The sequence below is a fragment of the Lathamus discolor genome, chromosome Z (assembly GCF_037157495.1).
Source record: "Lathamus discolor isolate bLatDis1 chromosome Z, bLatDis1.hap1, whole genome shotgun sequence".
NCBI classification, from domain to species: domain Eukaryota; kingdom Metazoa; phylum Chordata; class Aves; order Psittaciformes; family Psittacidae; genus Lathamus; species Lathamus discolor.
In genome coordinates this window covers 4,581,680-4,609,585 of record NC_088909.1, presented here as the reverse complement: position 1 = coordinate 4,609,585, position 27,906 = coordinate 4,581,680, and the positions used below count along the sequence as shown (strand labels likewise).

Sequence of the window (27,906 nt, the reverse complement as noted above, 5' to 3'; positions counted from 1 at the left end):
GCTGGGGTGTCTCTTTGCAGAGGAAATCTTGGCCGTGATTGACAGTCGGGCTGTTTTTTGCTGCTTCGCTTGCTGTTGACAAGTAATAATGAAGCTTTGTCAGCCCATCATGGACATGGATATGCCAGATTACGTTGACTCTTTGGACTCCTCTTATACCATGCTGGAATTTGACAGCCTTCGAATGCTCCCCAGTAGTACCGGTAAGGTTTCTTTTCGCTTTCTCTTGAACAGCCTCCACTACCTTTGTTATAAAGCTGAGCACCTAGGAAAGGCAGGTAGGAGGTGTGGGGCAAAGGGTGAAAGGGATAATATTTAAGCAGCTGACTTGTCAACTTCTGCTGTATCTGTGGTTACATTTGGGCTGAAAGGGGATCCTTTCACTTGCCAGTCCCATTTTGAATTATTCTTTTCCTTGGTGGGCTGAGCGTCATGTCCCGAAGGGCCCACAAGGTATTTCAAAAGTTGGTAGAGCTCTTCATGGCACACCATAGGTTTGCTCCCATAAGACATCTTAGAGGAGTTATTACCAATATTTTTTACTTAAAACGTTTGTTTCATTGCTATATATGACTTAGGTTCATATTTAATCCTTGGAAAAATGTTGTCTCAAATGGAATTTTTCTGTTACTCAGGCAATACACTGTGTGTCCCATTTAAGTTGTTCCTAGGTACTTAGATTGAGAAGCAATATCCAAATTGTAACTTGTCTTATATATTTTACTGGCTACCAACGTGGTCGAAAAGCCTCTACAGCACGCAAAGTAGTTGGGTGCGAGGCATGAGTGATTATATGCAGAGACTTCTGCTTTATTCACAGAAATAAAGCATGTGTGGTATTTAGGTTTTGAATAGTTAAAAGTACTCTGACAACACTGTTCTATGAAATTAATGGTTCATTGTGTGAAAAATAAGGGACATTCAGTCATATAGCATGAAACCAATCATGTAGCCAAACGAGATTCCAATGTTAGCAATGCCTTTGGAGAATTTTGCAGCATTTCATTTAATTTGTTATGAATCTGAGCAAAATTAAGATGGGATTTTCAGGGTCTCACATTTGCTTATTAGCTGTGTCATCAAAATAAATCAGAGTTTCAGTGAGGTTATTATCTATAATATAAAAAGATTAGGCTTATTACTGTGGGACATGGAAGGATGTCAGGAGGCAAGTAAAGTTAGAAGGCCCAAGAGAATTTGAATTTAAAGTTGACTTCAAGAAAAACTTGCTCTGTCCGCAAAAAAAGGGTTTTCAATATATTGTTTTTCTGACAGCTCCAGAAAGACGGGATCTTGTTTCTTATTCTTGAAGAAAGGTTTCCTTTTTCCATCCTGCTCCAGAAATGTTATTTAACACAGATGTTTCTCTTTGTCACTTGCTGCTGAACAAAGGGATATTTTTTTTACTTTTTAGAGTGGCACAAATTTCCTCAAAATTCAGTATAATTTTGCAAATTAACTACCAAATCTCATCTGGGCCTCCCTGTTGTTTCATGCAGTGGATCTGACAGGTTGATTCTTTTCTGAAGTTTATCTACCTCAGTATTGTGTTATTTGTCTAGCTGTTAATGAGTAGCCAATCCTCTCAGAACCTAGCTGTTTTGAAAGTAGCTTGTTTGTCTTAGGTAAGTGTCCTCTTCTGCAGTTTGTAAAAATAACTTCAAAAAAGACCTAAAATATCCATGCATGGAAATACATTGCTATCCAGACAAGTTCAGTTGCCACAGGTAACTCAAATTCACACAGATACTTCGTAGTTTCAGAAATATTTTTTAAAATGTTAGAATTAAGAAACAGTCTCGTTTTAGGTATTTTTAATAAATATACAGGTTTGTTTTAACCTGTATCTTCCCTATTATTCAAGAGTCCTCTGTATTATTTCCCCTACTAAATCTAATGGCAGCTTTGGCCTTTATAAACACAATCAGGAAGGGGCATAATGTTTATTTTAATGGATTCAGAACTGTTTCTTTCATTCTGAACCGTTTCAAAAGTGAAAATAAGAATCTTTTCAAAAAAGGTCAGGATTTCTTAAAACCATTGCTTTCTTTGGAATACTATTTCATCAAAATTTTATGCTGATTAATGATGGAGAGCACTTCTGATGATAAGCTTTAAGCTTCAGGAAGCTGTTATAATTTTGAGATTTGGCTACATATATAATTTGGATTTTCCACCTTTAACTAGCTCATAATTTCCCAAATATTTTGAGACTAATTCAAAACAAAGAATAGCATCCATTATGGGAGTGGAGGAAGAGTAAAAAAAATGGTCTGTTTTAAATAGAGAAAATGTCAAAAGGAAATGAATAAAAATCAATGCTGATCCTGTCTTTATAAAATATGTGTTGTAACTGCAGAAATTTTCCCTTTCTGTACAAACTTGTTTCCTTTACCTTGGCTGGCATTAGAAGCCATATTCTCACTGGGTTTTTATGTGCTGTTAATACCCATTTCCTCAAGCTCGTGTCAGAGTTGTCATTTTGCTTAAAATACAAAGCATTATTGAAATATTGCACTAATTCTTCAGTCAAGTGTCAGTAAACACTTTATCCCGTGATGATGCTCGTTCTTCTGTCTCAGAACTCAAATACCACACTGATTCTTGGGGCTTTGGCACAAGGTTAGAGAAACACCTCTCCCAGCCCTGCTGCAGTCAGACCCAATTTAGACCATGGAAAAGCCATCAAAGATCTTTTGACAGTGCCTGACCATCCCTCAAGCTACACACATGCTTGTGAGGAGCTATGACCCTTCTGGCTGGCCTCTTGGTCATTGTTACCGTAGGATTTGTGAACAAATCAAAGCTAGGTTTTATATCTCAAAAATCCCCCTTTATTTGCTAAAAGCTGATGTAGAAACCAGGGTGACCTGCAGATGGCCAGGGTATCAGTGCTAGCTCCCAGCCTGCCCTACATTTGTATACACAGGTTTCACAATGCCGGCTTTGGCCACCAAGTTATACTGTGTGTACATGGCCTAAACCCACATTTATGATCTCTTTAAGTTCTTGCCCAGTACATGTAACTGTGGGATTTGTCAGCTGCAAATTGTGCATATCAAGACTGGCTTGGATTTCTGGGTAGATAAGACCAAAAGCCATTCTGGAAAGTATTGCAAGATAATTCTCCTACATGGTGTGCATCTGGAAGAGATGTAGACAGTAACATAACTGAAAGGAAAAGCAGTAGTGAGGTCAGGTACCATGTAGATCTCCAGCCCTGAATGGAAGTCAGATACAGTTCTCTAGCAGCATCCTCATTAAGACCATCCTGACTGTCATCTCCTATCACTGTAAAACTTGGTGTCTTCCTTTCAGCCCTGATTAGGTAATGACTTGCATACAGAGGCACTGGGTACCAGAAAATTGTATGCATTTTGATTGCAAGCTTGGATGACCCCAAAGCCAGTAAGCCACTGGAACACTCTAATCAGCACTAAGTTGGCATTGCAAAACCTGTGCACACAAACGTAGGGCTGGTTGGGGGCTAGCACTGATGCCCTGGCAATATGCAGGTCATCCTGACTTCTACATCAGCTTTTAGCAAATAATAGAGGGAGAGTTTTTGAGATATAAACCATAGCTTTGATTTCTTGTCCACAAATCCTATGGTAACATGACCAAGAAGTCAGCCAGCAGGGTCATAGCTCTTCACAGGCATCTGTGCAGCTTGAGAGATGGTTCGGCACTGTCAAAACACTTTTGATGGCTTTTTCATGGTCTGGATTGGGTCTGACTGAAGGCTGCTTATATGCAACTTACAAAAGACGGTTTAAACTTCAGAGTTTTCTGTCAGTGAATATCCAGGACAATGCCTGGTGAGGAGTCTGTCCAAAACCATGAGACCCATGCAATGTCAAGATGAGTTACGGTTTCTTGGAGAGCATCATAATCTCTCCAGGAGAAATTTCAGAAGCACTGTGGCATGGCTTAGGGACTGTTCTGTTATACCATAGTGATGAATATCTATAACCAACACGTTTGAGCATCTCTTCCCAGGATGGTGAAGACAGTTGTGAGCTTGTTTCAGTTGTGAGCTAGTTGGACTTTGTTCAGATCCATCTCAGTGTGGTGCTGAGCGCAGGTAGCAACCCCTCTAGAGAGGCACAACATGTTAATAAAGCTCTGAGCCTTGTGTCAGGGCTAAAGCAACTTGGTCTACAGGGTTTTTTCAGCTGGTTTCACAGGCAGGCAACTGTGCTGGCAGGGATCTGGGTTTTCCTCTGCCTTTCCTAGCAGCGACCACTCCAGGGAAAACCCAGACTTTCCCTAAGCACTGGGTAGGTTTGAAAGCCACATTGAAACAGTTTCCTGATGAGTGTGATGTTGGTTGTGCCTTTGTTATTCCCTGAGATAATTCTAATTTGGAATTCATCATCAGTTGGTGACAGGATTTTGTAATTCAATTTTTTATTAATAATTAACATGTACATACTGGCTTAGGGCTTTCCTTTTCTTTATTGTATTTTTAACTTCTGTTCATGTTCAAGCTGAAAAGAGCACATGACTACCTAACAGGGACTGAACTTGTAGCTATGTATCTGCCATTAGGCTAAGCTGTAGCCCATGGGTTTCTTTGTGTTTTCACGGGTACAAGCAAAGGCAAAATGTGATTTGCTAACTTCCATGGGCTCTCATACACTCAGTTCGTATGGTTCTTCCTTCAGTAATAGTTTAAGGCCAGATAATTAATTTCTCCCTTATATCAACAAGCAGCTCTTTACATATCCTACTAGCATGAGGGGAAAAAGTCTTCTCTGGTGAGTAAATGCTTTCCAGCACCAGGAATACTCTGCAGTCTGGACCCATGTGAAGGACAAAGGGTCCATTGGAGATCCAAACTGTGTGGTCTTGGACTGTTTCCTCTGAATCAGTAGAGAAAGCATGAGCAGAGCAAAGAGAAAATTGGCCTCCTTATGTTTATTTGTTGTGGAATTTTTAAAATGGAATCCAGCACATTCAGTGCCTTTGTTTGTGGTCAACATGTTCCTTTCAAAAAATAAATAGGTGGAGCAACAGATGCAGAAATGTTTAAAGTTACAGTTATCCTTGAAGGAATATTCTAGTACAACTCATTTAATACTGAGGTATATAAATCAAAATTAAATTAATTATTATTAAAAAAAAAAACCAACAAAAATCAATGTAAATTATCATTAAGGACCTCTGACATAGACAATGTTCTCAAAGGGCCCAAGTGCCACTTGCTCACAAATGCCAGAGCTGGGAGCATCTTGCATGGGTTTGGGGAACAGGTAAAACTCAATTCCTGTCATTATGACCAAAGGATGATTTCGATGTTGTCATTTTTTCTTGTCATGTTGCTTCCAACTTGCTAAAACCTAAATATTTATTCATCAGTATTTTAGAAGGTGAAATATAGATCAAAAGGGGCTTCTAGGAGGAGGAGGAAAGGAAGTCTGACCTTTGTTTGTGAAGTCTTAGCTAAAAATAACATAGCCTTAGCTAAAACCTTTCCAGTTTTTGAAAAGCTAAAGCTTTTTTTGGCTTTTGATTACGATTTTCATTGCACAGCAAATATTTTCACTATAAATTTTTGATGTGTATTCATACACAGAAATAGCCCTTCTCTCTGTATACATACAAGTTGTGTGCGGATTACCCAGAGCTATTTTTATGCATTATGCATTAGAAAGATCTCTCTAGACTGTCCAGATCAGATGCCAATTCCTCCTTTTTGAGTAATTTTCCCTAGGATTCCTCATTGCTCAATCCCAGAGCAGCTGAGCTTTTCTCATCACTGCCCGTCCCTTCCACGGGGCAGGATGTGTCTTGTCCCAGAGACTTTTCTGAGGTCACTGTAGCAGAAGATCCGCTCCCCTGGAGCGAAGAACACACTCCCGGAGGTGTGATAAATTCATAAAGCCATTCTGCAGTGAGTGCCCAGGTCAGGACGGACTCCGCAAACATTCCTGCTCTTGGAGAGATGTAAACACTGTCATCTGCGTCTCCTCAAGCGTCTCCTTTATTTTTTCTTCCCCAAGCCGTGCCTCAAATTAGGAGGATTAAGAGGGCAGCGAGCCTGGTGGTTAAGGCCAAGGGAGAAGTTTAAAGGGGAGTTTTCAGCAATGTATACACACAGCTCAGGCCAGGCAAGGGCAGAGCTATTCCTGCCCCAAATGAGAGGGTGCAAACAGAGGACATGACAGAGGGCATTCATATGACCTAATTTTAGGTCCCTAATTTAGAAGGTCAATCTTCCTGCACCCCTATATTGCTTTTCAGTGTAAAGCAATGGGCCTCTTCAGAGGGCAATTCAGAGCAGGAACCACACTTAGGAGAACCAAAGTGGTCCCTGTGTGAGCTGCTGTCTCTGTCTTCCAGCTGCAGAGGATCTCTCAAGAGCAGCCTTTTACTTCCAACACCTCTGTGATGTACACAAAGTGCATAAAGTATTTCATCATTCCTGCCTCTTCTGTATCTTGTCTGCTTTCCGTTTATTCAAGTTAATGATGTTCTTTTCATTGCCTCCTGTGGGCACCAGCTTTGAACTATGTTTTTCATGTGTCTGACTGAGGAGGTGGCTCCTCATCCCTCAAAAGCATCTATCTCACATCCAGGTAAGGTTTCTCTGCATCTGTCAAGTAAAGTAGTGGTAACTGTTAAATTAGCATGAGCATGTTGGGTTATGCAGCTTGAAATCTCTCTGCTGAAGCAAAGAACCAATAGCAGAAGCAAAGCAACTAGGTTACTCTCAGTTGAGATTGAGAAGAGCATCACCCTCAATCTGGAGGTTTTACTAGCATGTGTGCACACATGTGTGTGGCTGACTCAGCACATGCTTTGCTTGAAATAAGCAACTTGCTCTCAGCTGACTCTGGTTTCCATCACAGAGAGGTCTAATGGTCTCTATTGTCTGCCCACAGAGACCATCACAAACGAGCCAGCAAATACCAACCTGCTCACTAACAGCATCAGCTCCCTGTGTTCCATCTGCGGGGACCGGGCGACTGGCAAACACTATGGAGCATCCAGCTGTGATGGCTGCAAAGGCTTCTTCAGGAGGAGTGTCCGCAAGAACCATGTCTATTCCTGCAGGTACCTTCCTTTTTGACAATAAATAAATACAATTTATTGATGCTGCAAATTATCTGGGGTGAAGATCAGGTTGTATGCTGGGACCCCTATCCCAAATGCCCTATTACCATGCTGTGAATGCTAACGGTAATAACTGCAGTTTAGTTTATGGCTGGAGGACAGGGAGCTAAGGTGTAAATTATGTCCTATCTCATCTTGGACCCTGACACCTTTTGTGGCACTGAGTAATCCATTTGTTGAGTTCACTGCCACTGCTTTCCCCATGGTGTAGATCAAGGGAAACTTATAGTCCTGAGGTTTGACCAGTGTATGTCATATGTAAGTAGGGATTCTGGGTGTGGAGCGATACCTCAACACAGCCAAACAAGGGAAAACCAAGGTGGCGAAGGACCAAAGCTCCAGAGATTTAATCTCAAACACAGCCTTTCTTGATTTTCTCGGTAAAAGCAACAAGCATCTAAGAGCCTGTCACCTCCAAAGGCTTCACCTCTCCTACAGCTCCATTTTCGTTCTGAAATGCGTTGAGCTATTATACGCTGACGTATCACTGATGATTTTACAACCATTCTGAGAACTGAGCATGGACAAGTGATGATTCACGTCCACTTTGGTATGCATTTGAGAGCATTTTTTTACCAGGAGGAGGCTATAAATTATAAATCAGCTATCTTGGTTGACCTTAGAAAAATGGTGTTTATTTTAGCACTGGAGGAAGGGGGGAGGGAAAAAGTGAATACACTCAAGCCCTTCATCTCTAATTAAAACCTGGAAGGTTTCTTTCTTTTCCAAAGCTCTTCCTCCTTTAAGGGCGTTTCAAATTCTTGCTTTATGAGTCACCCTCTTTGTTCAAAATGTTGCTGGGGTCCTTATCACTCCAGCCATGAGACGCCCTGGGGTGACAGGAGTGTTCACACGCATGGTGCCCATCCCAGGAACCATCCCTGCAGGACCATGCGATAACTACTACTGGTTTCTTTGAAATCTCAGCTCTTACTCTCCTGCGATGGAGTTGTTGCCCTTCCTCAGGAATCCATGAATCTCTGTGATATTTGGCAGCACAGGGAAGATCCACAGCACTGAAGCCAAGGAAATGGCAAAAGCTCATTTGTCTGCACATCCTTATTTGGTGAGCAGCTCTGTACTTAGCCCAGCTCAGAGCTTTGCTGTTTATTGGAGACATGAATTCCTTGGAAAGTTTTTGGGCCTTTGTACCTTTGGCTGTTTACAAGTCTGGGAAAGTGCCTCAGCTTTTACAACCTGATGATGGTCCCAGAGCAATCGACGTCGTCTCTTCTCTGTGTGGTAGATTTCTCTTCCATCATTTCACCCACCATGGAAAGAGCTGCCAAATCTACCTTGAAAGCACATAGGTTCCTAAATCCTACATTGAAATTAATAGGAATTAGGAAGCTATGTCTCTAAAAACTAAGCTGCAGACACAAAAAGAGCTTGTGGCCCATAATGTGATTGTTCTACACAAAGCAGGACAGTGTTAACAACTGGGATCAAACAATCCCTGATGCTGAACACCCAACAACTGTCTGGAAGTGGGTGATGGAGCTCCTACTCCTGTACAACTTGAGTCACATTCACACTTTCACAGCCAAAACCATCCCAGTCGTTGCAAGGTGGGTGGTCTGAAACTGCTGTGCTCCCAGCTGGCAGCAGTGACAGTGGGGAAGACCAGGAACTGGGCCAAGCCAACATTGATTCAATCCATTTCTTGCGAACCTTCTCTAGGTTCAACCAGTGAATAGTTTGGTGAGGTCTGGGGCTGTATTTCTTACTGGGGCTGCTAAGGGTGAGTGGGTTGCAGTTACCAGGCTGAATGCTTCATGTTTTATTTCTCATCTCCTCCCAGGTTCAGCAGACAGTGTGTGATAGACAAAGACAAGAGGAACCAGTGCCGGTACTGCAGGCTGAAGAAGTGCTTCAGAGCTGGCATGAAGAAAGAAGGTAGGCATGAAGACATTCTAAATCTGCCTGCTGCTGCCTCTGACCCTACTCCCACTGCAGAGCGTGGTGGAGAGCCATGGCAGCCCTGGCCCAGAGAGATGATGCTCATGTGTCACAGTGAGAGACTTCTTATTGCCTCTGAAAGACCCATTTTCTCTCTTTCAGATGGCAGTTTCAATGAGAGCTTTGTGATGGTATTCACCCATCCTGGGAGGCTGGTATCTCTGGGATACTATCAAACTTGGAAAGGGATGGGCTTCCTCAGGGTTTATTTGGTCTCTAAGTTCTTCACAACAGCAATTTCCTTGCTACACACTTGCTAGCTGTGACAATCTCAGTATGAACCTGCCGCACTCAGTTTCATAAATGCCAACCTTTGACTACTGCAAACTGAGTTTGGTGGTTGACTTGGCTGATGCTCATGTAGCTTGGTGCAACCCATTGGCCAGGGTCTAGCTCGAACACGAGCTGCTCATAGCATGGGACAGGGCTCCATGGGACAGGGCTCACAGGCAGCACTCACAGAGGTGTCTGACTCCTGTGTCCTGTGAGCTGGGACCTGAGTCACAGTCAAAGCCTCCAGTAGTTTTACCCTCTTGGCAGCTGTCACAGAACTATAGAGCCACTGTTAGCACCAGTACTGAAGGACCAATCCAATACTGGCAGATGCCTTTTGCTGCACTTCACATTGGCTGTATTAAGAAGGAGGTGGACCCCTGTAGAGTGTTTGGGTACCAGTGACCATCAGGAGGTGCCCTTCCAATGCAGTAAAGGAAATACCAAGTGTTACAGTGCCTAATCCTAAGCAAGAGAAAAAAACATTTCTATTAACCTATGCCTTACCTTCCTAGAGCCATCTTCCCTGGGAAATACGGGACCTACCAGCATTTCTGATCTGTGCTCATTCAGTGCTTGCATGGTGGGAGAGCATGGATAACACTGTTTTACTTACTCCAAGCTTTCTGTGCAGAGACTGCATTTGTACACAGGGTGGATATCAAAGTGGGGACCCAACCACCCATAGATGGTACATCCCCCTGATGTGCAGAATGATGGTTTCAACACTCTTCACCCTTCTGTTTTCCAGCAGGGCTCTGTTTTCCAGCCCACTGACAGATAAAGGATGAGGGAACTGGAAAGGAACTTAGGAGTTTCCTTCCATGCCATGGAGTTAAACACCCCCTACCCAAGGGATGAAGTCATGGTCTCACTGAAACCAAGGGGAAATTTTTCGCTGATTTCTGGTAATTCATAAGATTTCATTGGTGATGTAAAAAATCTTCCCAGCATTCTGACCATATGTTTTCCTGGAGAACAAGGTGGCTTGGAATCTGTCATAAGTCATGGATACAGCAAAAGTGCCTGCTGCTTTAGTTGAGAAGAAATGGAGTAAATAGAGCAGATGATTGATAGAAAGAAACCCCAGCCCTCACATTAATAAAGACCAAATCAAGGCTGAGCTGGTCAGTTCTAGATGGAGATAAAGCCAACTGCCAACACAATAAGCTCCACGCTTGTGAAGGCTGAAATCTGGTTATCAGCCCCATTCTTTGAGCTGAAGCATGATTTTTATTGTTTTTATGGTAAAAGTTATAAACCCTTGGCTCCTGCCTTCATTATTGATTGCACTCAATGGAAGATGACTCACCCCAAGTTCCACATAGTCACATTCTTTAAAACATTTTATGAGTGCACAGCCAGGTTGCGTGCGCACAAACTGCTCATGTGTTTAGTAAGGAGGATTTTAAAGCACCTTGAGCAACTGCTTTGCAGAAATCAGCTTGGCTGACCAGAGCTATATTCAAAGCACGTGTGCAGGACTGTGAAAGAAACTTTCTTGCACAATTGTGTGCTCAAAAAGAACACAGATATTTGCTTTAGGGTGGTTCTAGATTAATATTAAACAGTATTGCGAAGTATTAGGGAAAGAGAGAGGACAGGTCTTGGGGTAGAGCGGTACTAGGTGGATGTAAATGCATCAGTTCATGTTGGGAGACCACAGCTGTGACATCCGCACTTGCCCAGCATATAACCCATTGACCCAGCACTGGCACGCAAGGGTTTGGCACTTTCTTTCTCCAGCACACCGCTTTCCAGCCAGCCTATATAATAGCAATCAGACTTTCCAGGGTGTGGTAATAGCATTGTTTATTCACAGCAGAGGGGTAGAAGTTGGAAATTACCCTTTTCCCAGCCTGTGTGTGTGACAATACACCTGGGGTGGGGTGAGCAGGGTTGTGTCACCCTCATATGCTCCCCACTGCCACTGACCTACTGCTCGACGGGTGTATGTGCAATACTGGAAACTTGCTGTTCCCAGCAAAACTGGCTGATAAACTGGAATTTTGGACCCAGAGTGTTACTTTTTTCCAGTCTTCCTGTGTTGTAAAACATGATGTGACACATTTGGATCTTTCTTTTCTTTTTTTTAATGTTTTTTTTTTCCGTTTTGGAAACAACTCAGTAGGTAAGAAATGGTGAGGAACTACATTACACAGCCTGGTAGTAGGAAAATACCTGCAAATAAAAACCAGCATGATACAAACACATGAGCTAGCTTTAAACTGTCTGACTGTAAGTGCAGTAGGGTCTGTGTGAGGGCCTTAGCATGAGCTGATCCTGGGAGCGCAGCGCAGTCAGCCTGTAGGTTCAAAATGAGTTTGAAGCAGCTGAGCAGAGGTTGTTGAGGAAAGCATCTGTAAGGTCTTTTAGGATGTCTTGTTTGTACACTCTCAATTTGATCCTGCTTTTGGAAGAGACCAGGACTGTCCCACACGAGGGCTACGCCTCCAGGCTTGTGCACTGAGGTGGGATCCAGGTTCCAGTGGTGCCAGTGAGAGCACAAAAGGACCAGAACTTCAGTCTTGTGGAAAGTCCAGTTCCCAGATTTCCTAGAAATAAGCTAATTTGGGAACACTCCCATCCCAATTACATTTTTGGTATCAATAATTCACTTTAATAACTACAAGTAAACAATCATTAAAGTTGTGATGAGGACAGAGGAAAAGGCTTGCTTGAACACAAAACCCTTCTTAACTCCTGAAATGCCACTATGACCAGGATTTAAGGTTTTTATAGGAGATTTGCTCTTTTACTCTTCACTTGTGGTTAAGAATAGGACTCTAGCTTAGTAGGGTCTGGGTCTTTTGGAAGTTTTCTCTCTGTTCTCTCATATTTTCTCTGTTTGCACAGGAGAATGTTCGATTTCTATTGTTTAGCACGATATAACCAGGCGGGTTTTGGTCACTACAGCATCACTGGATGAGGAGTGGACCAGATACTTAAACACCCAAATTAAACAGCAGGCTACTATTTTTAGCTTCTTACTGAGATCATGTTTAACCTTGAGTAAATTAACAAGGTGTGATTTTCCAAGTGAGCCAGGTCATCTACTTGCATAGAGCTGAGCATCAGAAAACCAGGAAGCCTTTTGAAATGCCAGCATTGCACTGTCAGGACAGTTTGCTGGTGAAAACAAAGGGTTAATATTTAACCTCTCATCCCTTTAATGTAATTTATGAGTGTACATGGACTCCCTGGGTTTACTGCAGAAGTAAAAAGAATTACTGTATCATTTACCAACACAATATAGTAGGAGGATTTGAGGCTATTTTTTAATTTATATTTAAATTGGGCAGGTTTATAGGACAGTTTTATTAGGGTACCAGAGAACCTCTATCTTGTTTCATACCTTTTATTTGCACATCTCTTCTGCCAGCATTCAGAAGGCTGGGACTGCCGTTTATTGCAAAGATGAATGAAAAAGATAAAGGATCTTCCTTACTTTGTGATAGTCGTAAATTGAGCCAAAAGCCTGTGAAAGCGTTAAATGTACATGTGCCACTGGGATTTATTTGCAAATAAAATAAACCACACCTACACAATCAGAGGTAGCTTGGGGAAAAATAATTATTTGTGCCTATAAATTAACCAGGCAGCAGGACTAAATCTACAGATTTATAGACAGAAACACTGTGAGTACTGAATGCCAGCACCACGCTGGGGCACTTGCCTCCTCCTGCTTTCTCTTTGTGCTATTTATTAACACATTTCCAACTCCACTGGTGTTAAATGAGGATGTTTTTAGTGGAATAATAATAGAAACGGTAATTCCCACGTAGGCAGGGCTTTAACCTCTGCAGTTGCTGTGGAAAGTTACTGGTTTGCTGCTGTCCTCTTCCAATCAATGCCTTCGCCCATATTTATTGGACTCCCTGGAGCTTCCTTCGCACAGGTTTTGTACTGATGTGGCAAGGCAGCGAGGACAAAATGTTTCTGAAACAGGGGTTTGTTGCAATCCCACAAACACACCGCTGTTTGCTCAAGAGCCGCCGTGTGCGTTCTGCAGCCTCATGGCTGCCAGCATCCTTTATGGCAAAAAACGCCATTGGTGCTCGTGGCAAAAAGGGCCTTGGCTTGCCCTCAATAACAAAACCCCTCCAACGGCTCCTCCATGTCAGATGGAGAATATGTTTGTTTTCCCATCCGCTTCCCACAGTCAGGACATGCCTCAGCCATGGACAATTCCCCGGAGGGAGACGCGGGCATCGTCTTGTCCTCTCTCTCCTTTTCCCAGAGGAAAATCCAGGTCAAGGTCACACTGCCCGTGATCAGCAGCATCATGGGGACTTTCTTCCACTGACGTCCCCTCTTGTGGGGCTGCAACAGCCTTTGATGGTGTTTATTGGCCTTGGGAATTGGAGTGCTGTGAGGATTACAGGATTGGAGGAAATAAAAGGAGGAGCAAAGCTTTTGACAGGCACATACTGGCAATAATCCTTGGGAAACACTGGGATTTTCATCCTTCCCACAAGCTGGGGTTTATTGACTGCAAAGCCAAGATCACATCTGAGCCTGAGCACCGTCAGTGCCAGCACACCCCTCGAGCACTCCTGATGCCTCACCAGGAGTGACCTATCCCTTCCTTTTTACAAGCACAATAAGTATAGCAATATAATTACCACACAGTAATAGATTAATTTTGTGGCAAGTAAAACATTAACTCCATTGTATCTAATTCCATCACATCTTGGGTACTTTCAGTGATAACACCCAAATCACCTTGAGAAAGTTGGTCTGTACCATCCACTTACACTTGAAGATTGAGCTTATCAGAGCATGAGGGAAGCACTGAAATATGTGCTATAAAAGGACCCAGAAGGAAAAACAGTCTGAGGCTGCTTAAAGGTGTCTGTCACCGGGGACTAGGACCAGGTCTGCCTGGGTTCATAGGACTTACCTAAAATAAGATGTGTAACTTGGTCAAAAAGGCAAAATTTGTACCTTTTCTTGTAAGCAGGCAAAAAGAACCTGATTGCCCCTATACATGGATTTGAGCTGGCTTGTTACTACTCAATGCTGGATGCTGCTGCTGTCTTTCTGGTGTACCAAAAAAGACGTGAAGGTTTACTCTGTTCTGAAGATAAATCATAGATTATGGTTCCTATAACCACCTTCACCTTCAGAGTGCTGGGGATCCCTGGTGGGTGAACAGCCTTTTCCATCACCCCCCCCTGCATAGGGTAATGTATGCTGCTGCCGAAGGTAGGTTATCAGAGCGTTCCAAGGGCTGCAGTGGTTTTTTTCTCTAAACCAATGTGTGATTGCCTCTACATAGTGCCTACATAGCCTGAAAAGACTCCAGTAATACACACGTCTTGCATCCGTCCAGCCCCTCGCAGCCATTCAAGCAAGACTGACCCTGGGGTGCTGAATGGCTTTGATGGCTGGACCATCTCAGCAGAGAATGGGTCCCCACTGACAGCAAGACTGAGCCCCAAATCCTGGAAAATAAACCCTGTGCTCCTGCTGATAACAGCAGGCATTGATTTTTGTCACTGTTGTTTGTTTTCTGCCCTTTAACTTTGTTGGCCTCTCATCAGAGGGTGATTAGGAAAGCAGATCAATGGTTGGACATGAGCTGACAAAAACTCACCTTCCCACCTTGTGTGTGAAACAGTGCGCATGTCTCCTCCTTTGCATGAACTCAGAGAAACTTGCCCCGTGCAAAGAGTGATGCTTGCTCTAAAGCAACTCCCAGCAGCCAGGAAAGGTCACAACAGAGGGATGGTGAAAAGGTTTTGATGGCTCTGCAAAACCAAAAGTTTGCTGGAATAATCTTCTCCAATGGTCACTGTTGGGTTAAAACTGCGGTATTTTGCATCCAAGGGGTTAAAGCAGAGTGAGTCATGTTTGGCAGCTATGTCTGAATCATTCCCCCTAAATAAATGGGAAAGGAGCCTGGAATTGCTGTATGAAGAAGGAGGGATGTGATGCATTATAGCCACATGGTACATCTTCCTGCTCCCTCTTCTTTTAAGGACCTGACGATTGCCTTTCCAAGCTGTACATAGGCAAGACATATAAGATGCCAGGAAAATGCTGAGTCTGCATTCAGGCTCCTTTCTCCAGCTCCCTATCGCCTTGTTGGCTGTTGGAGGGGTGCAACGGGACTTGGTAGAGAAACCAAAACTGAAAACATGGTTGGACTAATCCTGCTTTTTTTCTGCTACTGTTTTATTTCACGACTGCAGTGGAGTCATTGGCTCTTGAAGCTTGAGTTTTAAAAATAAGCTCTCAAAAGTGCAATAAATCCCTCATGTTCAACATGCAGGGCTGATGGAGCATGGGGTTCATGTAGCTTGTGCTTCAGGGAAAAGGGTGGTTTTAAGGGTGGAATAAGCCTCAAAACTGAGTGTTTCTTTTGTCTAATTCACCATCACATGCCCATGCCTTTCTATTTGCAAAAGGCCTAGGGCTGATGTTCACTTGGCTGTGGTCACTGCGGTGTGTCCAAGGTGTGTTTTATCACTGTTATGAACAGCCAGGACATTCAGAGCTGATTTGCAGCAGTGTTTTGCACAGAGTGACAGGAGAGCTGGAGCCAGACCCTGGCTGTGGTTTGTTCTATCCCCTTTATGCCAGCAGCACATCAGGGTTGCACACTCACTGAAATCAGCAGCACAATAGGCAAGGCTGAGGGGATAGTTTTAAGGGGAATCGGTGATTTTAAGCTTCCTTTCTTTGGAGCTTCCTTCATGAAGTGACTGCTCCTGCTCACTGTGAGCGGCGGCGATGTTGTTTGACACCTCAGGGGCAGGGGACATGTTAAGGCTGCTTTGAGGTGGGATGCTGCGGTAAGATGAGATGCAACCTCAAGAGCATCCTGCCGTACCAGGAGCTCTGGTGGCGAGTCCTCTACTCAGACATGGCAAAGAAGGTATCAGAGGCCAAGACTCCAGCAGTGCGGGGGCATTGCCAAGTGAAAATGGTGGACATCACATCCCCAAACTCCTCCCTGAGCTACACCAAACCCAGTGGGACATGCTAATGTCCCTTAATGGTTGCCCTGACCACCAAATGGCTTTAACTCCCATGGCTGCTTCTGTGCTTTGTCTTCTCCCCTTCTGGTGGCCTTTCTCCTTCTTCTGGGGCCTGCTTAACCTTATTCCAGCATCCAGCAAGAGCGGATGCTCTTGCAGGCACTGAAGCCACATCCACTCCTGTTTGGGGACCACAACTTACAGCAGCTGTGGGTTGTATGGGGGATTTTCTTGCTAACACAACCACTGCTCACTCTCATTTCAGCCGTGCAGAATGAGCGTGACAGGATCAGCATTCGCAGGAGCAGCTACGAGGACAACAGCTCGCTCTCCATCAACGTGCTCACTCAGGCAGAGGCCATGGCACAGCAGGTATGAAACGCAGGGACAGCCCTCCAAACAAGTACATGGCCTTCAGCTATTCCATACGCGGTTACAAACTCACTAAACCAACCAGAACTGGATCTTTTTCTGCCCTTGGATGGCTCTTGCACAAAGCCACAGGGAAGAAAATGCCTTAGAGACATCCAAAACCAGACAGTAAAAATCATCAGTGCATTATCAAGACAACATGTCCTGCAAGGAGCAGATGCATCCTTTGGCAAGTGAGATGCAAAGCTGAATGTCCAAGGGCTGAGAGATGTTGCAGACCCCGGGTCCCCTCTGCCTTAGCCTAAATTGCTGCTGTATCCTAAAAACTCATTGCATTTCATATGGCAGTTTATCCCTCTTTGCTGCACACTCTGTCCTGCTCAGAACATTGTTCCTGAGAAGGCTGATTATGTCTTTTCTTGTAGCTTTAGTAGGGCAACAGTTTTAGGGTAGAAAAATAAAGATAATGAAATTGCTGAGCTTCAGCTAATGCTGATTGTTTTCTCATTTCATGTTCCACAATAAATTTCACCCTGAACGTCCTTTAAATTCTTATGCAAATATCCTTTCCCCACTGAAACACACGGTCCAGATGTTGCACACTACACGCAGCAATGTGTCCACTTCCTTTTCAAAGAGTACTGTTTTAACCCTCTCCCCACCACGCAGCTCTTTAGGGATTGAAATGGGTATTTCCTGTCCCAGACAGCAACTTGGAGGGGAGAAAGACTCAATGCATGTAATGCATTTGGCTGCCTCAAGTGGTGGAAGGAAAGCTGAGACCCAGCGCTGCTGGCTACTGCTAGGACTGGGAATATCAATTAGATCTTGTCCTGAGCCAGCGTGGAGAGTCGGGAAGGAGGCGGAGGAGGGAGAGGTGTCTGTTGGGACCGAGCACCACCTCGTGGAAGCTTCACCATGGGCTGTATGTGGGACACTAGACACTGCTGAGCATATACATGTGCAGCCACAACAGCAAACATCTTAACAATGACCTGATGAGGGGAACTTCTGTGAAAGCTCCCCATGTTATCAATGAATCACTGCTATGGAGGATGGAAAGAAATCACTAATCTGGTCCCAGGGTAACCGTGTCACTTCTCTTTCAGTATTCGTCACTGAGTCCAGCGCACAGCACAGACATTGCCATGAAGAAAGTGGCTACCATCAACGATGTCTGTGAATCTATGAAACAGCAGCTTCTGGTGCTGGTTGAATGGGCAAAATATATCCCAGCGTTCTGTGAGCTCCCACTGGATGACCAGGTATAATGCAAATGTCTCTTCCCTGCAAACCACTGCCTTCAATAGGAATTGCCAGCCATACCTTTCAGTGGGAGAATCTGACATTGATGTATAGATCACCCTATGCAGAGCAATAAACTATCAGGAGAGAAATAATAACAAAGGACCAGGGATTGGTTAAAAATAAATTGAGTAACCAAGTCCTCCAAAATATAGGAGTTGATCACTTCTGTATGCACAAGTACACAGTCAGAAAAGACTAATTTTCCTTTCATTATTAGCTGATAATTGAATACAAAAGCCATTTATTTCATAAGAAATTACATTATTCAAGCCTGTCTTTGTTCTTTCAGTAAAAAACAACTTTTTATTTAGTTTGCCATGAATGTGAGACTTCTGAAAAGTGAAGCTACCCTAATAATATGCTATAATATACTAATAACTTCTAATTACTCCTAATTGTACGTTATATGTACATTTCTTTCTTCTGTGCCACCTCCAGGTTGCCTTGCTCAGAGCCCACGCAGGGGAGCATCTGCTCCTTGGGGTAGCCAAGCGGTCCATACCATACACTGATTTTCTGTTATTAGGTAATGTAATGAAGTACATTCCTTTCATAATTCACACAATTGAGTTATTGCCAAGTAACATGACTGCCTGCAATCCTCTCTGCACTCCTGGGTCTGTTCATCTGCCTTGAGATTGAAGTGCTTGAGGATATCTCTGGAGACATGTAAAAAGGAGCAGGCAAATTCACCGGGACTTTTACAACTGCCTTGGAATTGTGGATGGGAAACCCCCCATATATAAGTGGCATCTCAAACTGAGCTGCCCTGTTTTTTGTAACTGAAATTGCCTGGACACAAGCAATGGGGTCTTTTGGGTATTGGTGCTTCAAGACTTAGCAGAAAGGTGCATTAAAAATTATAGTGCAAATAGGTATTTCCTTTCCATGTAACTCTTTGGCCACCAGAAACACAGGCAGGATTATTCCTGGGAAAATGAGAACACTGGCCTGGAAAGCCACACATTGAAGAAAAGAGGGAGGGATAACTCTGCTTAAAAACACAAATGCCAAAAATAAAGATGCCACACCACTTGCAAACAGATGCTAGGTATAACAGAGGGTAAAACAGAGCAGAATGTGGAGCAGGCTTTGCGTACAGTTTGTGGTGCACGACATGTGCAAATGTGATAAACAAGGACCGAAGGATAAGATCCATGGCTTGCTTCTGACTTATGAATCTCAGTATGAAGCTGCACACTGGAAATCTGCTGCACATGGGCACTGGACTACGGCAACATGCCTTGGGGTAACTTCTGGATGTGATTGCGTCTGCAGAGCTCGAGCGAAATTGTGACAATGGATTTCTCTTGTCTCCCCAGGGAATGACTTCATCATCCCAATGCACTGCCCAGAACTGGAAATAGCTCGTGTGGCCACCAGAATCTTGGATGAGTTGGTGAAACCCTTGCGGGACATTCAGATCGATGACAATGAGTATGCTTGCCTTAAAGCCATCATCTTCTTTGATCCAGGTAAGATTCCTTCCTGATTCCCAAGCACGGGGCTTGAAGAGGCACTGAGGGCTCTGCAATATCCAGGAGAACCCTTTGGCTGCAGCTCTACATTTCACCCTGCCTCTGCTGTAATGAGCAATACTTAGCAGCAAAGTAAGGACACGTTAGAAGCTACCTATTCCTGAACACTTTGCTATTTAGCAAGTATTAACTCCAGCCAGACCCATATCCAAGACTGTGCAGACTCTAAAGGAGTTTTGCTCCTTCTGTAGCTTGGCTTCAGGAAATCCCATCAGTCTGAAATGAAGGAGATGACTATTAAGGACGTCCATGCCTATACTGAATTATGCATGAGTGAAGTGAGTCAACTGAACATCAGTGTGGAGCATCCATCAGAGTTCAGAAAACAGCATTAAAAGCCACAGACAGCTGCTCTGTTCAGAGCACCCAGAAATAACAAGGATGTCTGTTAATGGATCTTGCTGGCAGCCAGTACCTACCAAGGGCAGGGATGATCCGTACAGGAGAGGGAACAGGGAAACACACAAGCAAACAAAAGCTTGTTTTGAACCTTTACTGTATTATCATTCCACAAACACAGGGGTTTCTGTCTCAGCTCAGGTCCCCCCCAACATTCCTGTTTCTACATGCCTGCACAACACCACCTCCTCTTGGAGTTCCTTGAGTGTGTATTGCCGTGTAGTCTGGAGAAGAGATGGGCAAACAACCCCAAGTCCAGAACAATGCTCTTTTGTCTTTGGCATCTATTAGCAAGGGTAACTCCCATTAGTTCTTTTTTGCTGTGTTCACTGGTTTGAAATCAAGACACGGGAGTTTTACAAACATCGTGAATTTTGGCTCGCCAAAGAGTCTGCTGTAAACCTGAGTAAGGGCAGTATGATCAAAACGAGTTTGACAAATTACCTTCTCGGCTGATTGGTATCTCAGCAGAGCTTTAGATCATTGCGACAGTGAGGCGCTGGGATTACATCTGAAAGGAAAAAGTGCAAAGCTCTGCAGAAGAGAAATTAATTCATGCTAACAAGTAGGCATGTCCATAGAGTCACATGCTGACATACACTAACTTGATAACCACTTTATCTAATCTCTTGGCAAGAAGATCCCGAAAATGTGGTGCTTGTGGATTCTTTTAGACAGTGAAGAAAACGGTCCAGTGAGCCAGAAATCTCAGTTTTAGATAGCAGGAGAGTGGAAAGCTGTAAATCCCTGCACTTCACCCTACCCTGAGTGCACATTCTTGCTTAAGCAAAGCTGGACCAGTGGTGCATGAGAAACAGATTTGACAGGCCAAAGACAGGAAATCAAGATAAGAATCTGATGCTGCAGTGGGTGTAATTACACCATATAGACACTAAACCTGCATGGATTCAGTACTTGGGACTCTTTTCAGGGGAAAATTCCAGGCCATTTCCTTGGAAGGACAGATATGGTTCAACTTCTAAATCCTTCCTCTTCACTAATGGCAGTAGCCAGATGTGCCTGTCTGAAGCAAGATCTTATTTTCTTACTGTCTCACCTCAATTTCCCCCCAAACTACTTTTTCCCCCTCAATTTCCCCTTACTGTTTCCCCATTCCATGTGAGATGTGGCCAAGAAGGCAAATGGCATCTTAGGGTGCATTAGAAAGGGAGTGGTTAGTAGGTCAAGAGAGGTTCTCCTCCCCCTCTACTCAGCCTTGGTGAGGCCGCATCTGGAATATTGCGTCCAGTTCTGGGCCCCTCTGTTCAAGAAGGACAGGGAATTGCTTGAAGGAGTCCAGCGCAGAGCCACAAAGATGATTAAGGGAGTGGAACATCTCCCTTATGAGGAGAGGCTGAGGGAGCTGGGTCTCTTTAGCTTGCAAAAGAGGAGACTGAGGGGTGACCTCATCAATGTTTACAAATATGTGAAGGGTAGGTGTCAGGATGATGGAGCTAGGCTTTTTTCAGTGATATCCAGTGATAGGACAAGGGGCAATGGGTGTAAACTGGAACATAGGAAGTTCCACGTTAACATCAGGAAGAACTTCTTTACTGTAAGAGTGACAGAGCACTGGAACAGGCTGCCCAGGGGGGTTGTGGAGTCTCCTACACTGGAGATATTCAAGGCCCGCCTGGACAAGTTCCTGTGTGATGTACTGTAGGTTACCCTGCTCTTGCAGGGGGGTTGGACTAGATGATCTTTTTAGGTCCCTTCCAACCCTTGGGATTCTGTGATTCTGTGATTCTGTGATATACAGTAACGGCAGCCTAATACTAATCTGTCAGATAAACTTGGAGACTCTGACAGATAATTGTCAGAGGATCACAGCCATCTCATCCTTTTTCCTCCGCCTGACTGACAGGGCAACACTTTCTGGTTACACAGGCCAGCAGTTACCTTCATTTTTCCTCCTCCCAGACTGTAAAGGCCTGAGTGAGCCCGCGAAGGTGAAGAACATGCGCTTCCAGGTCCAAGTCAACCTGGAAGACTACATCAATGACCGCCAGTATGACTCCCGAGGCCGGTTCAGTGACATCCTCCTCCTGCTGCCACCGTTGCAAAGCATCACCTGGCAGATGATAGAGCAGGTCCAGTTTATGAAGCTCTTTGGTGTGGCCAGGATTGACAGCCTGCTGCAGGAGATGCTGCTGGGAGGTATGAACCCTGATGAGAAAGGACAGCAAAGTTGTCTTATTTCAAAGCCGTTTACAGGGCTGCACGTCTGGGTTTGTGTCCTTCTCTGGAGGACATACAGTAGAGAGAACTTGGTCTTGGGAGGAAGGAAGTGAAAGCTCAGGTTGAATTGAAGCTTCAATATTGTTCCTTCTCACTCCAACTTAATTCCCAAGCGTTATCTTTCCAGCCCGTCTCTAAAAATCTGAGACAGGATCAGTTAGTGGGTGCACTCTGTGTGCTTCACATCAGTGGAACATTCAACTTTTAGGCACCCTACCAAACCGACGCAGTCTGTAAGAAGACAACATGCTTTTTCTCAGCAATATGCAAAAGTTGTAACTTTCTGGGAAACCCTGATAAGACCAATAACTGGGGGATACACAGAGACAAATGAACAGTGCAGTTGGGTATTATTAGCTGAAACCCCAGCCATGCCAGAGGCTGACTCTTGCCAGTGAGAATGCTGAGAGCAAAGAGAACGGAGAGTAAAAAGGAAGCAAGGACAAGCTGGGACATTAACCTCCACAGAGGTCTTCCACATTATCTGAATAAAAGATGTTTGGCCTGAGCATCTGGCTTCTCCATAACTATACAAAGAATTATGTCTTTCCCATTTCCACTGCAGGAACCTCCATTGATCTCCAGTACCAGTCAGGACCTCCCAACCTCAACCTGGAACCTCTGCCAGGACATGTCCTCCCAGGCAACATGAGCTCTGTGATTCACACCGCTCCAGACCGTATGTGCCCATTTATATGCTACTAGTGTCAGCATAACAAAAGGACTGGATAAGAGAGGCAGTTAAGAAAAATACCTTTAAGTTTATTTAAACGTTTAAGCATTACACTTGAATGGCCCGCCCTGCTGATTCTCTTACATGCTTCTAAAGAGAAGCTGAGATTTTCATGACAGCATGATCCAGAGGGATTTGAAATGCTACTACACATCACAAGTTTAAAAAAGAAAGCGATCAAGATTGGTGACAGCGTGTTTCTGTGAACGTGGGCAGCACTGGGAAATGCCACAAAGCAGCACAGATGGTTATTAGTGGCGAGGGTTTCCCTGCGTAAAGCATCTTGGTTGCTGTCAAACAGAACAATATGACCAGAATACAAGACCGTCTTCAACCTCTCCAGGCACTGCTGCTAGGCAATGGCTATTGGTTAAGGCATTTATCCACTGTAAAAGCAAATGGAGCATGCAATTAAAAAAGAATAATGTGGGACATGAGTTGTAATTTAACAACTGCTCCCATGTAATCACCATGTCTAGCACACACAGTGTCCTTCTGCCAGTTACAGTCCTACACCTCTTGTGGCGAATTTGCTATTTCTGAGCCATATAAATGTTAGTATCATGTATTTTAGCTTTTTGGTTTGTTTGTTTTTGAAGCTGCTTTACAGCAAGGGAGATTAGAGGTGCGTTCTGTAAATGAAATATAATGGCCATCAGGTAGAGCTCTCTTCTGATGAGGAGACAAAGGATTGAAAAGCAGTTGGGGGAATTTTTGCATGTGCAAAATACTGAGAAGAGTTAGTATGTGCTTACCAGTCCACCCTGTGCCTCATCACAAACCAGAAAGGAATGCTGGAAAATGCCTGAATTCAGGATGGATCCCCCCGCCCCATCCTCCAAGCTTCTGCCCCTTGGTTTGCAAGATAGTTTGGTGACTTCATTTGGGCACTGCTCTATCGAACAGCATCCAAGTCCATGTTAATTCTGTTTCTTTTCTCTCCCACAGCTTCTCCTGAAACATCCCTTCCATCTCCTTCTACAAGTACAGGCAGTGAAGACTATAAACTAGGCTCTAGCGCAGGACCCAACGCTGTAGCGCAGCTCTTGCCTCAGACAGTGATACCCAAGCAGGAGATTCTATAGGGAGAGGTGGAAGGAAAAGCTGGGAGCAATGTCGAAACTGTGCTGAAAGTGAAATGGGCCCTTTCTCTTTCAGAGGCAAAGCACAGCAACCCCCTGCCTGTACCCGGATCTCTCAGTCACACTCTTTCCCAACCGTGAGTCAAGCACCAGATACCAGACTGCACCAGAAGCCTCACCATGGGTCTTCCCACCACCATCGCCCTCATTTCATAAGGGATTCGGGCAAATGCCCTTGTCAGTAGGACCAAGACCGTAAGCTCTTTGGGGTAGGGTTTCCCATTACATTTGTTATCACCTGACTTGGTGTGATCACGACCCTTTTAAAGCCCTCGGCTGCTACCTACATAAAACCAAATGTCTTACACAGTTCCTGATAATCACTACTGAGTACAGCGCATCTTAAATTGTCAGTATAGGTCTATTCCCATTAAAAATCTAATTACACTCCCAATTCTCCTGCTGCATATTAAGCTTTAGGAAGAACATCTTAACCCTTAGCAGGCCAAAGGTTTCTTATTCCAAACAGATGCATCTCGTTCCACATCTAACGTAGGTTGGTATTTGTGATCAGGAACGCCAACATTTTTGTTATCTCCTGTAATTTCCAGTATACACAGAGTTCTGTTATGAGCCATTTGATGTATCCTCTACTCTGTGTGTGCATTTAATATAGCTCCAGGACAGGAGCAAGGATCCCTGCATTGGCCCATGGTTGCTGACTCTGGTAAAACCCACAACTGGCCAGAAGCTCAAGAAGACATTGACTTAACAAATCACTGCTTTGTCTCTTCTGCAAACTTTTACTATAAACATATTTGGAAGAAGCAAGAGTAGTGACAAAAATACAAGGAAAAAAATCCTTTTCCCAGTACATAGGTAAGATTTTTGCTGTAGTTTTATATCTGTCTGTAATGCCTGCCAAAAAAAGGAAGCAGCAGGTATCCTATCAGCCACATCTTACTATAAAAATATTTGTATTTAAAATGTAAGGGTTTAGTGTAAAACTTTATCAGTGGTAGGTAACCAACTAATAACCATGTTACAATTGCTTAAAATAAACACAACAGAGTCTATACATCCTGAAATGTTCCTAGAGCACAGTCATCGTGTTAGGGTCTTCATTTGAATGCATTTGTTAGATTGTCAGACTTCTACACTACTTATGCTTACCTATATAGAAGCCCAGCGACCTCCATCAGACAGCTCTTGAGGGATTAAGAGCAGCTGTACTGAACAGTAGGACATGATAGAGAATTCTTAGTCCTGCCACATTCCACAAATCCATCAGCCCATGTGCATCCCTGTTCATGGCAAAAATGAGATGACTGTGCCCAGCTACGGCTTTGTGAAGCTTCTTTCGTTACTGCTTGTGAAGGACCTTGAGATACTCAGCTGGAGAACTCTATCGACATGCAATCTTATTGACTGAAAGAGAAGTGGGGAAGGGCATCTGAACTTTGATCAGAAGGCAAATACTTTCTATTTCAGTCACTGGGGATACGTTTTAGAGTTGTCATTTTACAGCATGAGATATGAAAAGCCCTAAAGACTGGGTTGAATTTCACCTAGGATCACAATGCTTTATTTTTCTACTGTCTATGATGAATTTGATCTGGCATTATATGCTGATAACTTTGATTTGAAACAGCTATATCTGGAAACCAGGTTCCACTGCAAGCATTCCTGCTGCATGACAGATGCAACAGTACTTCGCTAACATTACTTCCAGTTCCTCCATCATGTAGATTACTTTTATGCTCATTAATGATAAGAAAATAAATTTAGGAGGGAAATAAAAATCCATATTCTCATAATTCATATGGACAGTTTGCCTTTTTTCTTTAAATCAAGTTTCCAAGTTTCTCTAATGATTAACCCAACGCAAATACTTTTGTGATCTACTTTCCATTAAAAAAAAAAAAAAAAAAGAATTACCTGTGGCTGCAAAGCCCAGCTTTTGCTTGAGACTGGTATGTTATCAATCCAAGATATTATCTGATGGAATAACATTGTGATTCAGCCTCCAGTGTTCAGCTAGCCTGGTGAAGGTTCACAGCAAGAATAATTTACTGTCTATGGGGCCTGTAATAAGGGTCATAATAGATTCACAGCAAAAATCTCTTTCCCTATGTCAACCCCACTCGATATTAAATCAATATCCTTACGCAAACATACCTTGGAAGTGACTATTTTATTAGAATTCTGGTTTGCTGGAATCCTGATTTTGTTAACATAAGAGGTTCAAAGACACCATTTAAATGTAGTTTAGCTGTCTGGCCAAATGCCAGCTGCTTTATTAGAACAACATAAACTGTGCATCTCAGGTAATAAAGTCTTCCCTATTTCTTTAAGTTATCAATTTCCTCACCAGTTCTAACATTTGGCTTTATTAACATTGAATCTAGCTCTTATATTACCTTTATCCTGCACTACAGTATTAAGAGAAATTGCAGAAATATTTTATAAAGTTTCACTTATGTTGTTAAGAAACAAAGACTGTGATTGCTTTGATGCATACTGGCTGTTTTCCACAGCTCTCTTTGGGTATGACAAGAGTAAAGTGCATTATAGTAGCATACATACTACTACAATACAGTCAGGCAATACCACAAAAACCAAATCATAGAATGGTTTGGGTTGGAAGGGACCTTAAAGCTCATTGAGTTCCAGCCTCCTGCCATGGTGTCTGAAGGGGGCCTACAAGGATGCTGGAGAGGGACTCATCAGGGACTGTAGCTATAGGACAAGGGGTGATGGGTTCAAACTGAAACAGGGGAAGTTCAGGTTAAGTATAAGGAAGAAGTTCTTTACTGTTAGGGTGGTGAGGCACTGGACTGAGCTGCCCAGGGAAGTTGTGAGTGCTCCATCCCTAGCAGTGCTCAAGGCCGGGTTGGACAGAGCCTTGGGTGACATGGTCTAGTGTGAGGTGTCCCTGCCCACAGCAGGGAGTTGGAACTGGATGACCTTAAGGTCCTTTCCAACCCTGACTATTCTATGGGCAGAGACACCTTCCACTAACCAGGTTGCTGCAAACCCTGTCCAACCTGGCCTTGAACACTGCCAGAGACGGATGACAGTATTTCTCCATTGAAGATATTCAGAACATTAAAAAAAATGGGTGACATGAGCAAAAACATGCAACGATTTTTCAACCAAGAAGCACCAATCCATATTCAGACACGAAGCACCAATCCATATTCAACCACAGAACACTTTGCATTCTGTTCATAGGAATAACACTTAAAAAATATAGAGCTGTAATCCTGGTGGCATTTCATTTCAGTCTTATTAATAGCTTCAAGAATCATTTTACAGTCCAATTTCTGTATTTCAAAACTTCTTATGTCATTTTCCCTCTCCAGCAGCATTGAATACATTCACACATAAACACAGTGCCAACAGAGGGAAGTGAGAACCATCATAGAAACACAACACTTCCGTGCATAAAGACATAAAGAACTCCATAAATGAATTTTCACTTGCCGGTGCTGCAGTCTAATATTCAGAAAGGGTTCATGAAACAACCTGACATTACTACTAGAAATTAAACAAGAAAACAAAAAGGAGATAAATTAGCAGGATCCATCTGCAGAGACATCTGTTCCATTCGGAGAGTAAACAAGCTCTTCCCTAAAATATATGTAAACAAAGCACAGCCTAACTGTTTTGGCATACAAATATATTCAAATCATTAACTTGCTGAAAAATACAAGCAGCAGTGACATAACATTTATATTCATGTATTTGGAGCTAATTTCCTCAAAGAAACAGCAGCCCACCACAGTATGACATTGTACCCTGGAAAGGTACCAAAGCGGTTTCTAGAATTATTGCAAATAGAAAATGAGTTGCTTCCAGCCTCTCCACCCTTTATTGCCTTTGTAAACCTTGCTTCC

At 43.4% G+C, this 27,906-nt stretch overlaps 1 protein-coding gene across 3 annotated transcripts; it reads left to right on the top strand.

Annotated features, from left to right (window-relative positions):
- LOC136005094 (hepatocyte nuclear factor 4-beta-like) lies at positions 1 to 25,824 on the top strand. 3 transcript variants are annotated; one of them, XM_065662243.1, is made up of 10 exons: positions 1 to 203; positions 6,888 to 7,059; positions 8,921 to 9,015; positions 16,603 to 16,709; positions 17,819 to 17,974; positions 18,456 to 18,543; positions 19,340 to 19,492; positions 21,875 to 22,111; positions 22,758 to 22,871; positions 24,084 to 25,824. In XM_065662243.1, exons 1-10 carry the CDS (start codon positions 89 to 91, stop codon positions 24,146 to 24,148), a joined length of 1,302 nt encoding a protein of 433 aa, XP_065518315.1. In that variant the 5' UTR covers positions 1 to 88; the 3' UTR covers positions 24,149 to 25,824. The 3 variants fall into 3 exon arrangements, with proteins under 3 accessions (XP_065518315.1, XP_065518312.1, XP_065518314.1); XM_065662240.1 differs by having other exon boundaries at positions 2 to 203; positions 23,874 to 25,824; XM_065662242.1 differs by lacking the exon at positions 1 to 203 and adding an exon at positions 6,506 to 6,581 and having other exon boundaries at positions 23,874 to 25,824.
- The last annotated feature ends 2,082 nt before the right edge of the window (positions 25,825 to 27,906 follow it).